Source organism: Triticum aestivum, chromosome 7B, assembly GCF_018294505.1.
Source record: "Triticum aestivum cultivar Chinese Spring chromosome 7B, IWGSC CS RefSeq v2.1, whole genome shotgun sequence".
Classification (NCBI taxonomy): Eukaryota; Viridiplantae; Streptophyta; class Magnoliopsida; order Poales; family Poaceae; genus Triticum; species Triticum aestivum.
The window spans coordinates 72,299,749-72,312,264 of NC_057813.1; the positions used below are offsets into that span (position 1 = coordinate 72,299,749).

Below are 12,516 nucleotides of genomic sequence, written 5' to 3' on the forward strand. Positions count from 1 at the left end.
GCTTTCGAGGTCCACCACTTCAAACCAAACTGGCTCTCGACGGAAATGATCTTTGTCTCCAAAGAGGACGTCTATCAGGATCTTGCCGATTGGTGAGCAGGAAAGGCCAGGAACAATGCCGTGGAACACAGTCCGGCTGCTCTGAAGCTGTCTTTGCTTGATTCCTAACTTCTCCATGGTATCCTTGTACAGAATGTTGATGCTACTGCCTCCGTCTATCAGCACTCGCGAGAAGCGAGCTGCCCGCCTATCTGTGGCAAAAGTGGCACCTAAGACCAGGGCGTAGGAGCCCGGACTCGGCATCACCTCTGGGTGATCAGCTCTGCTCCAACTGATAGGCTTCTTGGACCAGTGCACGAACTCTGGAGTACTTGATGCTACTGCGTTCACCTCTTGCTGCTGCTGCCGCTAGCTGCGTCGATCGTCAGCCACACTAGTGAACACTACATAGGCTCCGTGCTCTTCTGGGTACTCGTCTTGTATTGCACCGACTGGCCTGGTTGCCGGCTGCTGGGGCGATGGTGGAGGCGGCGGCCCAGCAGGCGGAGGAGGCAGGAGGTCGTCTCCCTTGGCGATTCTAGTGAGCCAGTGGCATTTCCGGGTGGTGTGATTCGACGGCTTCGCGCCGCTGTGGAACTTGCAGGGGCCGTCTAGAGTCTGCTCGTAGGAGAAAGCCGGCTGCCAAGCCGGCCTGCCGCCCTTCTGCTTCTTCGGAGCCGGCTGCCCCTCGGGCTGCTCTTCTTCGATCGTGGCCACCTGTCGATTGCTGGAAGCCGGCTGAGGGGCTTTGCGCTTGTGATCGTTCTGATACGGGCACCGGCTTGATTCTCCAGCCGGCGTCTTGGGAGCCGGCGTCAGTACTTTTCCAGAGGCGTCCACCCGGAGCTCGGTCTTCATTGAGGAGTCGGCCGTGGCATACTTGTCCGCGATGACTAGTAGCTCGTCAAGGGTTACCGGCTCGTCGCATAGGAGTCGGTGCTTGAGGAGAGTGCCTTCGCGGCATCCGATGGTGAAGTACTCTATGGCCTGGACCTCGTGCACTCCTTCGCAGGAGTTGCGGAGCTCGACCCAACGCGTGAGGTAGTCGCGGGTCGATTCGCTGGGCCCTTGCACGCATATGGAGAGCTGTCGGGGCTTGGGAGCCCGCTTGTATGTGTTGGTGAAGTTGCGTATGAAGGCTTCGGTGAAGTCTAGCCAGCTGTTGATGTTGTAAGGCTTGAGGCTGTTGAGCCAGGTGCGCGTCGTGCCTTGGGGCATCAGGGGGACATATTTCACGGCAACACGTCGATTGCCATTCGCTATGCGAACGGCGGTGGAGTAGTCGATCAACCAGTCTTCCAGCTTCACGGAGCCATTGTACTTGGGCGTGTCTCTTGGGAGCGAGAACCCTTTGGGAAAGGGCTCGTCGCGGATGCGGGGGCCAAAACACGGCGGGCCGACATCATCATCTTCTTCCAGGGCCAGGGATCGCGCTAGGCGGTCGATCCGATGGCGGGCATCATTCTCGCCGACTCCTTCGCGGCGACCAAGTCGGCCGCTGAGAGTTGGATGCTCGACGGGCGGCGGGGTAGGATATCTTTCCCCGCGAGGCGGAGGAGGCGGCAGGTCACCTCGCCGCTCCACTCCTCGAGAGCGGCCTTCTGCGTCGCGCTCGATGGTAATATGAGTCCGGCTGCGGCTGGCTTCCGACTCCTTCTCTTGTCTCGCACGGGTGCCACCCGCAGTCGGCGTACGCGACGTCGCGTCATGCTCTCGGCGAGGGGGGCTTCCAGCTCGGGCGTCGGCTTCATGCCGGGTTGCGGCCGCATCGATCAGCTGCTGGATGCGTCTGGTCATGTAGGGGAGCTCGTCGGCCCCCAGTCCGTTTAGCTCATCAACGATCGACTGGGCGGCACGTAGGTTCTCGAGGGGCGTGGCGTAGACCGGGCGGTCTGCTCCCAGCATGCTGGCGATGGCCGCGCCGCGTTTCTTGACGACGCCGACTCGGCTTGGCCCTTCTGGAGGCGGCATGCCGAAGGCGGCGCGGTCGACTTCGCGCTGGTGGGCCTCCGTGAGGCATCTCATGGTGGCGATCTTCTGGCCCTCCGCAAGGAGGGCAAGGCGGCGTGCCTCCAGCGCTTCACCGTCAGCGTCCGCCGGGATGGGGGCGGACAGATCGTGCAAAGTGGCCTGTAGGGCGTCGCGGGCGTTCTCGTCGGAGGCGGCGCCGTGGTTGATGATGAATACTTCGGTGACGGTGCTGCCGCCACTGTCGGCTCGTGGGAGAGGATCATCAAAGACGATCACGTCGGAGGGGAAAGCGTCGAGCGATGTGGTGTCGGAATCGACAAGCATCGGGTCGGTGGAGCCGACCGACTCCAAGTCCGCAATAGGCTCGTCGGAGACGTGGAGTTGGTCGAGGAGGCTGACGAGGTGGCGCTCGGGGCAGCCTGTGCCCGCATCGGATGCGGGCTCGTCGGAGATGCGAGCCTCGCCAAGAAGATCGGCAAGGCAGCTCGTTGCGCAGGCGTCGTTGACGCTTTGCAGCGCGTCGAGGCAAGCGCCATCGGGCGTGCCAGGCTGGCTACGCTAGCTGGGGAGGAAGAGGGTTCCCGTCCAGAGCAGGTCTCCGGACGGCGGTGCACTAGGCCCCACGGTGGGCGCCAAATGTCGGGGGTTGAATGCGACATATGCCAAAGATGGCTTATCATGGTGGGGGCGAGTAGAACGTCGCCGGTGCCTGGAAACGGGATGAGGCGAAGGCATGCACGCCGGCGAATCTTACCCAGCTTCAGGGCTCTCCGTGGAGATAACACCCCTACTACTGCTCTGAGGGGTCTCCGCATGATCACTATGGCAAAGTGAGTACAAGGTTGCTCCTTGAGCTGTTTCCTGGAGGTAGGAGAAGGTGAGGCTGGCTCCCTCCTTCCTACATGGTCTGGTCTGGTCTAAAGGAGCGATCCCCCATGCATGGGTGCCCCGGGGTCTTATATAGGCCCGCCCCCCAGGGATACAATGGTAATCCGGCTGGGCTTGGGTCCCAGCCGTCTGTCTCTTAGGCCGCCGCCTTCTCCGCTGACTGCCGGGCCCGCCGACAGGCCTGGTACTATAGTCGTGCTTTTTATGACGCTGGCTTGGTCATGGGATCGTGGCAACAATGCCGCCGCCTGACGGGCGATCACTGTTGCCATTCCTCGTCTTGTCTGGTTAATGGCGCGTGGGGCCCGTGGGAGGGGCCGGCCGACTCCCGGGGGCCGACTCCCAACGGGTCCGTCTTGTGGCACTCTTGCCGTCTTCTGTACCCCCACTGACGGGTGGGACCCGCCGTCTCGGGGCCGTACAGGGAGGCCGTCGTGGGCGCAGTGCGCCGCCCACGGGGGCTGAGGTCAAGGCAGGCATGGCAACAGTGCCGCGCCGGGATGGAGATCTCCATCGATACGGCGCACTGTAGCCACGCCGGCCCTTCGTAAGGGAGAGGGGAATGGGCCACGCGGTGGCCGTACCCCGTCCCGTCCATCGTAGCGAAGACAGGAGGAGGTCGGAGTCGCGGGCCGACTCCCCATAGCCGGCTTCTCTGGAAGCCGTCAATAGGAGTCAGCTTATCTCGAAGTCGCCCTTGGGACTCGGCCGTGAGGGACAGTTCGGAGTCGCGGGCTGACTCCCCATTGCCGGCTTCTCTGGAAGCTGCCAATAGGAGTCGGCTTATCTCGAAGTCGTCCCTGGGACTTGGCCGTGAGGGACAGTCGGCGGCCTTGCCGCTGACTCCCAGGAGGTGGCTCCTTATCATGGAGTCTTGAGGGGCACAGTCTGCCCCGATGTTTTGAAAGGTTCTGGGGCTCGGGTTAGCCTACCCATGGCCCATTACTCCAACACCGCCAGAGTTGCCGCCCTGCAACCAGACAACCCCGAGGAAAGGGGGAGAAGGAAGAGCGGATGCATCCGGACTGGCACACCCCTGTGCCGGCAATAGGTGACGCAGCCGCATCGAGGCCACCCATCTCTCCTACTGAGCTCCCCGCTGAACGCGGGGAAAGGGGGAGCAGGAGCCAACGCATCCAGACCGACACACCCTTGTGTCGGTGATAGGTGACGCGGTCGCATCGGGGCCACCCGTCCCTCCTACCGAGCTCCCCATCGAGCACACACTTGTGTCGTCCCACCATGGCAGCCGACACACATCCTTGCGAGGCCACCAGCAATCGCGCCCACCGACGAGGGGTACCAAATCGACCCGTAACAGTAGCCAAGGGAGCTCACTAGAGATGTAGGGTTGGGTGATTGACTTGTATATCTTGCTCATGGACACGTTCAGACGTGGTTTGTGGACGGTAGTGTATCTGTTTTAGGGAAGAGCATTGGAAGATGCCCTAAGCGTCCAGATGAGCGCGGACAATTAGTAGCAAAAGAGACAAGACACATTTATGGACATAGAAAGAAGCTGCTTATAGGAAGCAAAACACTATTGAGATGGACAACAAACATGGCAAAGCAAGACAACATATACTGAACAGATATATCTAAATCGGAGTTTGCTACAAAGACTTCTTAATGTAACAAACATGGTGAAGTTACTGTGGGTCATCTCATTTACATAATGATCTGTGCTTCATGACGGTATGTATGTCCTATCGGCTTAAAACGTCAACCTAATCCATACAATCCCTTTTTATCACTATGAAAATTCCAATCTATACCAAGGGTGTCGAAGTACTTTCAAGAGCCGCAATAGTGTTGGTTCCTTCCTCCATGGGGCTTGCTCCAACTGCTCCCTTGCAACCAAATTCTGCAGCGGTTTTACAAACCAAGCAACCCCGCCCTCATTGGAGACATCTAGTTATCCTCGGATATCACGCTCATTGGATTCAAATGATGGCTAAACTAACAAGGTGTGGAAAGGCGATGGGACCACCATAGAGAAACATGACAGTTGTAATCGGTGCGGCGACCAGTGAATGGGAACTGAGTTGGGAGGAGAAAGAGAGTAGGAGCAGTAAGAACAACGACACATTGAATCCCTCCCGGTCCCATGATCCAGAGACGGTATAAGCGCAGACGGTCCAATTATGTAGCCAGAGGATAAGACTTAAAACACACCATACTTGTAGGCGTGGAAAGCAACAACCTATAATTGTAACATCAACACACCCGTGGAACAAGAACTACTTGTAAGCCAGCATCAACCCCGGCGAAAAATATCTTCTATATGTGAATAGCTACCCCACTATTAGATTTCTTTGCACACACGTGCTTCCATGTCACCTTAGTTGTTGAGAGTCGTCTGATCAAAATTGAGTGGCATCAACCAGTCACGCATGTACTCATAAGTACTTATACTCCATGCAATCCTCATCAAGTTATGCATGTTATACTTTTTGCATTAATTGCGAAAAAATGCCACCTCATCAAGAACTTACATATTTCTTAAGTTTTATTAGGGGAACATAGTAGTACTTCTTAAGTTTTAGGAGTATTGTTTTTAAAACGTAAACCCATAACACGTTTGCATATATTCCCGTTAGTTTTAGTTGTTTTAAGCACTATTTTAAGCCCATTATGAAGGGACCAGACCTGTGAAAAATAAGTTGTTGAGGGGTCCTCGAGTATATGAAACAATGCACATCACTGACGCGGCTGCAACACGTGTCGTCCTCTGGTTCGTCCTCTGTACGTGGAAGCCGGATGGGCCCCGACCCGAAGCCAGTCTCCACGGAAGCAACGACCAGGGCAAGCACAAGGTCCCGGAGATCGTGAGATCCCAACGGCCGCAAGCACACACCGCAACAGCACACCCAGGCACGATAGACCATCCTGCTTCGCCGATCGCCGGCGGGAAAGGCCAAAGCCCCGCGCGCCTCGCGCGAACCCGACGCGGCCACGGCACCACCGGCCGCCGCCGCGGCCAAGGGGAAAGGCTCCTCGCCGTCACCGCGGCCGCGATCCTATCGCGCCACCGCCGTCGTCGCGATGGCCGCGTCCGTCCTCGCGCTCGCCGTGGCGCTCCTCCTCGGGGCTAGCTCCCGGGTCGACCACGGCGCGGCCGCCGCCCCCGTATCGGAAGAGGGGCTCCAGGTCCGCCTCCCAGATCTTAAGATCCGCCAAACGATTTTTTTTTTTGGTTGTTGTTGCGAGGAACTGGGTTTTGATCTGGATCTGGGTGGCGTTGCAGGTCACCTACGGGAGCACGGTGAAGCTGATGCACGAGAAGACCAAGGTGAGGCTTCACTCGCACGACGTGGCCTACGGCTCTGGCAGCGGCCAGCAGTCCGTCACCGGCTTCCCCGAAATCGACGACTCCAATAGCTACTGGGTGGGTGCCTCTCCATCTCTTATGGTTTCATTTGGCGCAATTACAGCCACCTTCCAAGTTCATGTCAAACCATGGTTTTAAATTGATCAAGCCAGCGTTGGCTCTTCGTTCAGAGTGCAAATGCTGTACCCGTATTGATTGAAATCAGGGTGCAGGTGTGCATGTCACATCAAAGAAACATAGGAATGGTATAGAGAATTACAAACATTGTAAGGTCTGGATGGAGAAAAACGAATCATTAGGCATCAGTTGTTCACCTGCCACTTACATTGCCCAAACTGTGGAAATTTCTCACTTAGATTCGTTGGATAATTATATGTAGCTATCCAATCTGACATCTCACTAAATAGATAGATAAGTCACGGCAGTAGCATGATGAAACTCTAACACTGACACTGCAATACTGCTAGTTTTTTTCATTCCCAAACCCAAAGTCCCAACCTAATGATATTTCGTGGCTAAAGAATTGGCAGTTAACTGCGAGATTAATATGATCTGTCTTTCATGTAGTCTGATATTCCACCCTGAAGTAGGCAAGGTTAGAAGATGCTGTTCAACATCTAGGCTTGACTTTGCTTGTATTCCTGCAGATTGTGAGACCTACTCTTGATTCATCAGCCAAACAAGGTGATGCTGTTGAAACTGGTAGCATCATCAGGTTGCAACACATGAGGACACGGAGATGGTTACACAGCCACTTGCATGCTTCACCATTATCTGGTAACCTAGAGGTTAGTGTGATACCTAATAATTGTTAGTTTTGATATGTGGAAGAGCCTGTAAACATTGATTTACTTAACATAGTTTGTTCTCTAGAAATGAATATTCGTGCATTATGTGATTCCCAGTAGCCATCATACTTAGGGTCAGGAGTAAAGCTTTTGTGATTAGACGATATGATTTTTTCCCTAGGCAGTAGGCACTCCTAATGCATCATATTTAAAGCTATATCTTATACACTAAATAAGCATTTTTATACAATCTCAGAATGCTTTGTATCTAACGGTTCATATTTAATATGATTTGTGATTTTAGTAGTAGAATTCCAACTATGTGGCTTTTCGTGGAATGGGTCGCGCTGACCACTGTCGAGCCTAATCAAGCACGGCTGAGTTGTCTAGATATTAACCACATAAGTAATACTAGTGAATCAAATTAACTGAAAAAATGCACACTCTCACAAAGCTTATTCATCAACAGTCCAACATCTCTGAACTGGACATTCACCACAAGCAAATTGATTACACATTTTAGTGAAGCATTAGCCACGAGAATCATCCACATAGCAATTTGATTCACACAATCTACAGATATATGTTGCTTAAAAGTTAAAACCTCTATTTACCAATGATTCATGATACATCTGTGTTGATGCTATGCAACTTAATATTATCAGGAGGCCAAAGCCAACATATATATGTGTACAAGAGGATGCCAAGAGACTAGAATGCAAAAGGCGAATGGACATCATTAATATAACTCTTAACATTTTAATTCGTAATACCGGTACTCAAGAGAGCTGTGCATACGTTTTCTAAGCGGATTTCGGAGAAAATCAACCTATGATCCACCTGCTTCAAACATTAGAGGATTTCTCAAGTGCGCAGTAGATAGGGAGGGGGAAGTAATGCAATGGTGCTCGGGATTGGTTCTTTAAGCACTGGATACTTGTATATTATATAAAGCAATTCCAAACATTCTCAATCTATCTTTGCATCTTGCTCGCACAAGCCTGTTTAATGCTGGATCTGCACTCTCAAGTCACTTTCCCACATGGCGAGCATAAAACTTCGGATTTTCTATATCGTAAAAGCGGACTCCCATTTCACGGGTAGAATGAATAAAGGCATGGTTCGCGTCAGGACTATAGCCAGCCCGTGCTGCTTCAGTTCAACTTTGAGTCCACGAAGTAGGTTCCATAGATAACATAGTATCAGAGAGAGCACATGTAGATAGATATACTATCTAGAACATATTCTGCGAATACATGACCAAACTGGGACTAATTTTCCTAATTCCTTGGTGTCTGAAACATCCTCTGCAAATCAGTTTCATAAATTAACTCACAGTACACAAATAACTCCACTTAGATTCCATTCCCGAAACGACAGGCACGGAGGCAGTACATTCAAAGGGAGCACGTACGTAACTCACGGTGAGCAAGATGAAGGCCTCCATTGGCTTCGTTAGTTAGCAATCAGACACCAGCACTTGTAGCACCAACGATAGAGGAGGGTCGGGAAGGAAGGGGTGGGATTGGGGGCGTACAGGATCAGAACAGCATTTAGGTCAGAGGAATGCCTGGTCAGGGCTTGGTAGTGGCCCGAACTGATGACTTTGCTAGCATTGTTGGTGGCAAACAGCCCGAGACCTGAGTAGGTTAGGCAACGACATGGGAATGTGTTGGGAAGGGAGGTGGGGAAGATGCAGTGGAGAGCAAGATGGGGGGGGGGGGGGGGGGGGGGGGAGGACTGTGGCGTGAGGCAGGAGGATGGCTTTGTAGTTTCCTCGCTAGGCCTTAGGGTATCATGGCATAGCAGCACCTGAGAAGAGAAACTTATATCCTGCATTATATGGTGAGCATCCTGTCTCTATTTTTCTCATCTTGCTCTATCCATGGTAGGTGGATAATTGACACTTGTTGTCATGCACACGGTGTCCTTTGTCATAAAGAAACAAGTTGTTCCCCATGTTCTTGAATCAAGTGACCGACAATGTCTACAATAACTTGCAGCTTGTATTGTGTTTGTGTGTCATGTAATTGTTGTCGTACCGAAGCTTGGGCATTCTTAAAACCTATTGGTAGGCCCAAGACCAATCATCTTTGTTACTTTGAATAGACTTATCACTAGGAACTCATGTGGACAATTCTTTGCTGTGCCCAAAGACGTTTTGTTTTACTGTATGTTTCCTTTGCTTTATTTTTTTATCGAATTAAGTATGCGCCCTAAATCTTGAATGTGAACTTTACAGGTTAGCTGTTTTGGTGGGGATGGACAATCAGATACCGGTGACTATTGGAGGTGTGATTGCTTAAAATATGTGATGCATGCTACCTATTGAGTTTCCTATCTTAATCTAACTTAATGGCTTGCTTTTGGTATTATACAGGCTAGAAATTGAGGGAAAGGACAAGGTATGGAAGCGAGATCAGAAGGTAAGATTGCGTCATGTTGATACGGGCGGCTATCTGCACAGTCACAACAAGAAGTATAACAGGCTTGGTGGTGGGCAGCAAGAGGTGAGTGTTATAACAGTTATAACTTACAAGTACAACCTTGTTCTGACATATATTAACCTTATATGCCAATGTGATTGGGTAACGCATGTTTAGAAACTACAGCTATTAATGCTAAGAAATAATAAAGTTGAATTACATGCTGTATGCTTCGATGTCAACATGCACTGTTTGTTCAAGAACTCTAAATAGCAGTCATTGATCTTTAGAACATCAAGGAAATTTATTTTATCAATAAAATGAGACGGCATGAAAATGTCACAAGCTATTTACCTTTAGAGATAATCCTAAATCATTATACATATGTTTTTTTTAAAGTTGTCGCAATGTATCCAGCTATTACCATATGATCTTATTACAGTATTTTCTATGAATTCAGGCAGTATGACATTTGCCTTTCATAGACGTGAGCTTTTCAGTTAATGTGACATTTGCCTTTGTTTAAGTTATCAGTTTTCTGAGTTAAAACATTCTTCATGCAGGTCTGTGGTGTTCGAGACAAGCGAGCTGAGAATATTTGGTCGACAGCGGAGGGCGTTTATCTCCCAGTCGATGAAAGCAAGTGAACATAGCATCAGGAATTTTACTGACATTTTCCATTTTTCTATCTGTTCATGCTTTTAAATTAAACAAGGGACATGGTACCCAGAACTAGAATGATTGTTAGTGCAGTATTTTTCTATTTGGAAACTCCGATTACAACTTAGACGCACACCCCCACCACACACGCGGCATAGTATGACTCTGTCAGCATCATCACCCTGAACTAAATTGGGCCTTGGAATGCTTGAACCCCTGGGACAGTAAAGACTTTGTGTGACTATCTACAACTCTGCTTTATTCTGGGATAAATTGAAGGGGCTGTACAACGATGCTGCTTCTCTAGTGTCAACAAACTGGTTAGGATGCGAAGAGAGGAGAGTGATACCGGGGAACCACATGTATACTAGTTGAGTGTCCGTGCTGACAGGAAACAAAAGGAATACACTAAAGCAGAAAGCGAATGACGATCTGCACAACTGCACCATAGGGGGTCAGAGGCAGGCACAGACTTGGGTGGCAACTGGCAACATAGCCCGACTCCACGGGAACGAGATCCTCTTAACATCACGAAGGGATGTTATAAAAGCTACAGTATCCTGACATCCCTTCTTTACATTCATATAATTAAGCTTAAAATGACTTAAATTAATTTGCAAATTACAAATCTACTGTATACATTTACAAAAATTACATACAAACAAAATTATGATACAATAAAATTAATTTGAGATTTTATTTTCTATGAACAGTAACTACACACAGTGTCTTTGCTACAGTGCCCGTGCATTCCTTCTTCGTTTTGCACTGAGATTACACTGTAGCTTCGTGACATCCCTTCATGATGTTAGAGGATCCGTTCCCGACTCCATGGTGGCCTCCTTGTGCGGTTTGACAGCGAGTTAAATATTCTATATTTTCTCGATGTCCTTATGTTTTTATAGTTGATGGTATCCTGCTTCCTCATCTGTGGAGGTTCAAACTACAAAGGTCTTGCAGTACTTTTGGATCAGGGTGTATCCTTGTCAGATTTGGCTAATCTAGTTTTGCTACCTCCTGCATGTGCTCTTACCTATTAGACCTGGATTATTTGCCTTTGACTCCAGCATCAAAACCTTTACCTCCACAACATCAGCTACAACTGTAGGCCTATGCACATATTACACCCGAATTCCAACAATTTGTACAAGAGAGAAAACTCAAACTAAGTGGTCAATCCCAGATGTCTCCTACTCCTATTCTAAAGGTAGCATTGATCCCTTCTTGCATTTTTTTTTCAAACATGCCTCTCATTGCATCGTTATTTGGTAACAATTGGTGTTGGTGAGAAAGTTGGGGAACCTATTGAAATGAAAAACACAGTTGGTTTGCCCTCGACCATATATATATATATATATATATATATATATATATATATATATATATATATATATATATATATATATATATATATATATACATGAATAGTTAATAATAAATCTCCTGGTTGCTACGAATCAATTTCCTGAGATACTTTATGCACGAAAGGTATAGTATTCATAAATAATGACCATCTCTAGTGCTATATAGTACAAATAAGGTACATTTGTATTGCTACAAGATACCACAAAGTTACGAAGAGACAATGACTAGTACATAAGAAACTTTAGGTCTATTGAAAAAAACTTGGTAATGCAGAATACAAGAATGGGAATAAATGATTCCTAGGTAGTTAAACAAGTGCATAAAGGAGATTCCAACCATCTTTACAAAATAGCAAGCAGGTCATGGGCTGATGAATATATATTGTGACTAATTGAGGTCTGAGTCTACCCCAAAATAGTATCTTCGGATGCTGATTTGTTTAGTATTGTGATTCGTATATTAAAGAAGACAAAATCTATTGTTGAGGAAGATAATGGCGGGACACATTATGTTATTGCAAATGGTTGAAGTGCTTCACACAATTGGCATGGAGTAATATCATATATACTTAACTTCACACTTGAAGAATATCTTTCAAATTATATCTTTCATCAATTCATCATTAAAAGATTACTATAGTCAACAAATAAAGCATTGAATACAACCATACATCAGAATGCCCAAATAAGTAAGGACGAGATGCATCATTTCTGACCTGATGCATGCTATTTATGCCTCTTCTCAATTTGGCCTATCATCCATGTGGTTCGGCTTATTTTTTTAGTACAACTCGTGACACTTGTTATAAGATTAAAAACGAGGCGGTCATGTGGTAGACAAACTATTGGTCGCTATCATGGTTTGCATTCGAAGCGCAGATGTTTGTGGTGCCGTCTGAATCAACAAGTGTTTCCGGCTGTACTATTCTCCATGAACCAAATCGTTCTCACTCTACCCAGTTTAGAGCATCTCCAACATGGCAATCGCATGAACATCACACTTCAACACTATGGCTAGAAGAAAATTACCATGACAATAAAGGGACATG

General features: G+C 48.8%; 1 protein-coding gene across 1 annotated transcript; it reads left to right on the forward strand.

Moving 5' to 3' along the window:
- The first annotated feature begins 5,703 nt into the window (after positions 1–5,703).
- Positions 5,704–10,230, forward strand: LOC123159656 (stromal cell-derived factor 2-like protein). Its single transcript, XM_044577480.1, has 6 exons — positions 5,704–6,048; positions 6,146–6,286; positions 6,877–7,017; positions 9,260–9,309; positions 9,398–9,527; positions 10,007–10,230. Exons 1-6 carry the CDS (start codon positions 5,944–5,946, stop codon positions 10,088–10,090), a joined length of 651 nt encoding a protein of 216 aa, XP_044433415.1. The 5' UTR covers positions 5,704–5,943; the 3' UTR covers positions 10,091–10,230.
- The last annotated feature ends 2,286 nt before the right edge of the window (positions 10,231–12,516 follow it).

Coding starts and splice junctions, on each gene's coding strand:
- LOC123159656 (XM_044577480.1), top strand. CDS start 5,944: ATGGCCGCGTCCGTCCTCGCGCTCGCCGTGGCGCTCCTCCTCGGGGCT. Junction 6,049..6,145: donor TATCGGAAGAGGGGCTCCAG/GTCCGCCTCCCA, acceptor GTGGCGTTGCAG/GTCACCTACGGGAGCACGGT. Junction 9,528..10,006: donor TTGGTGGTGGGCAGCAAGAG/GTGAGTGTTATA, acceptor TTCTTCATGCAG/GTCTGTGGTGTTCGAGACAA.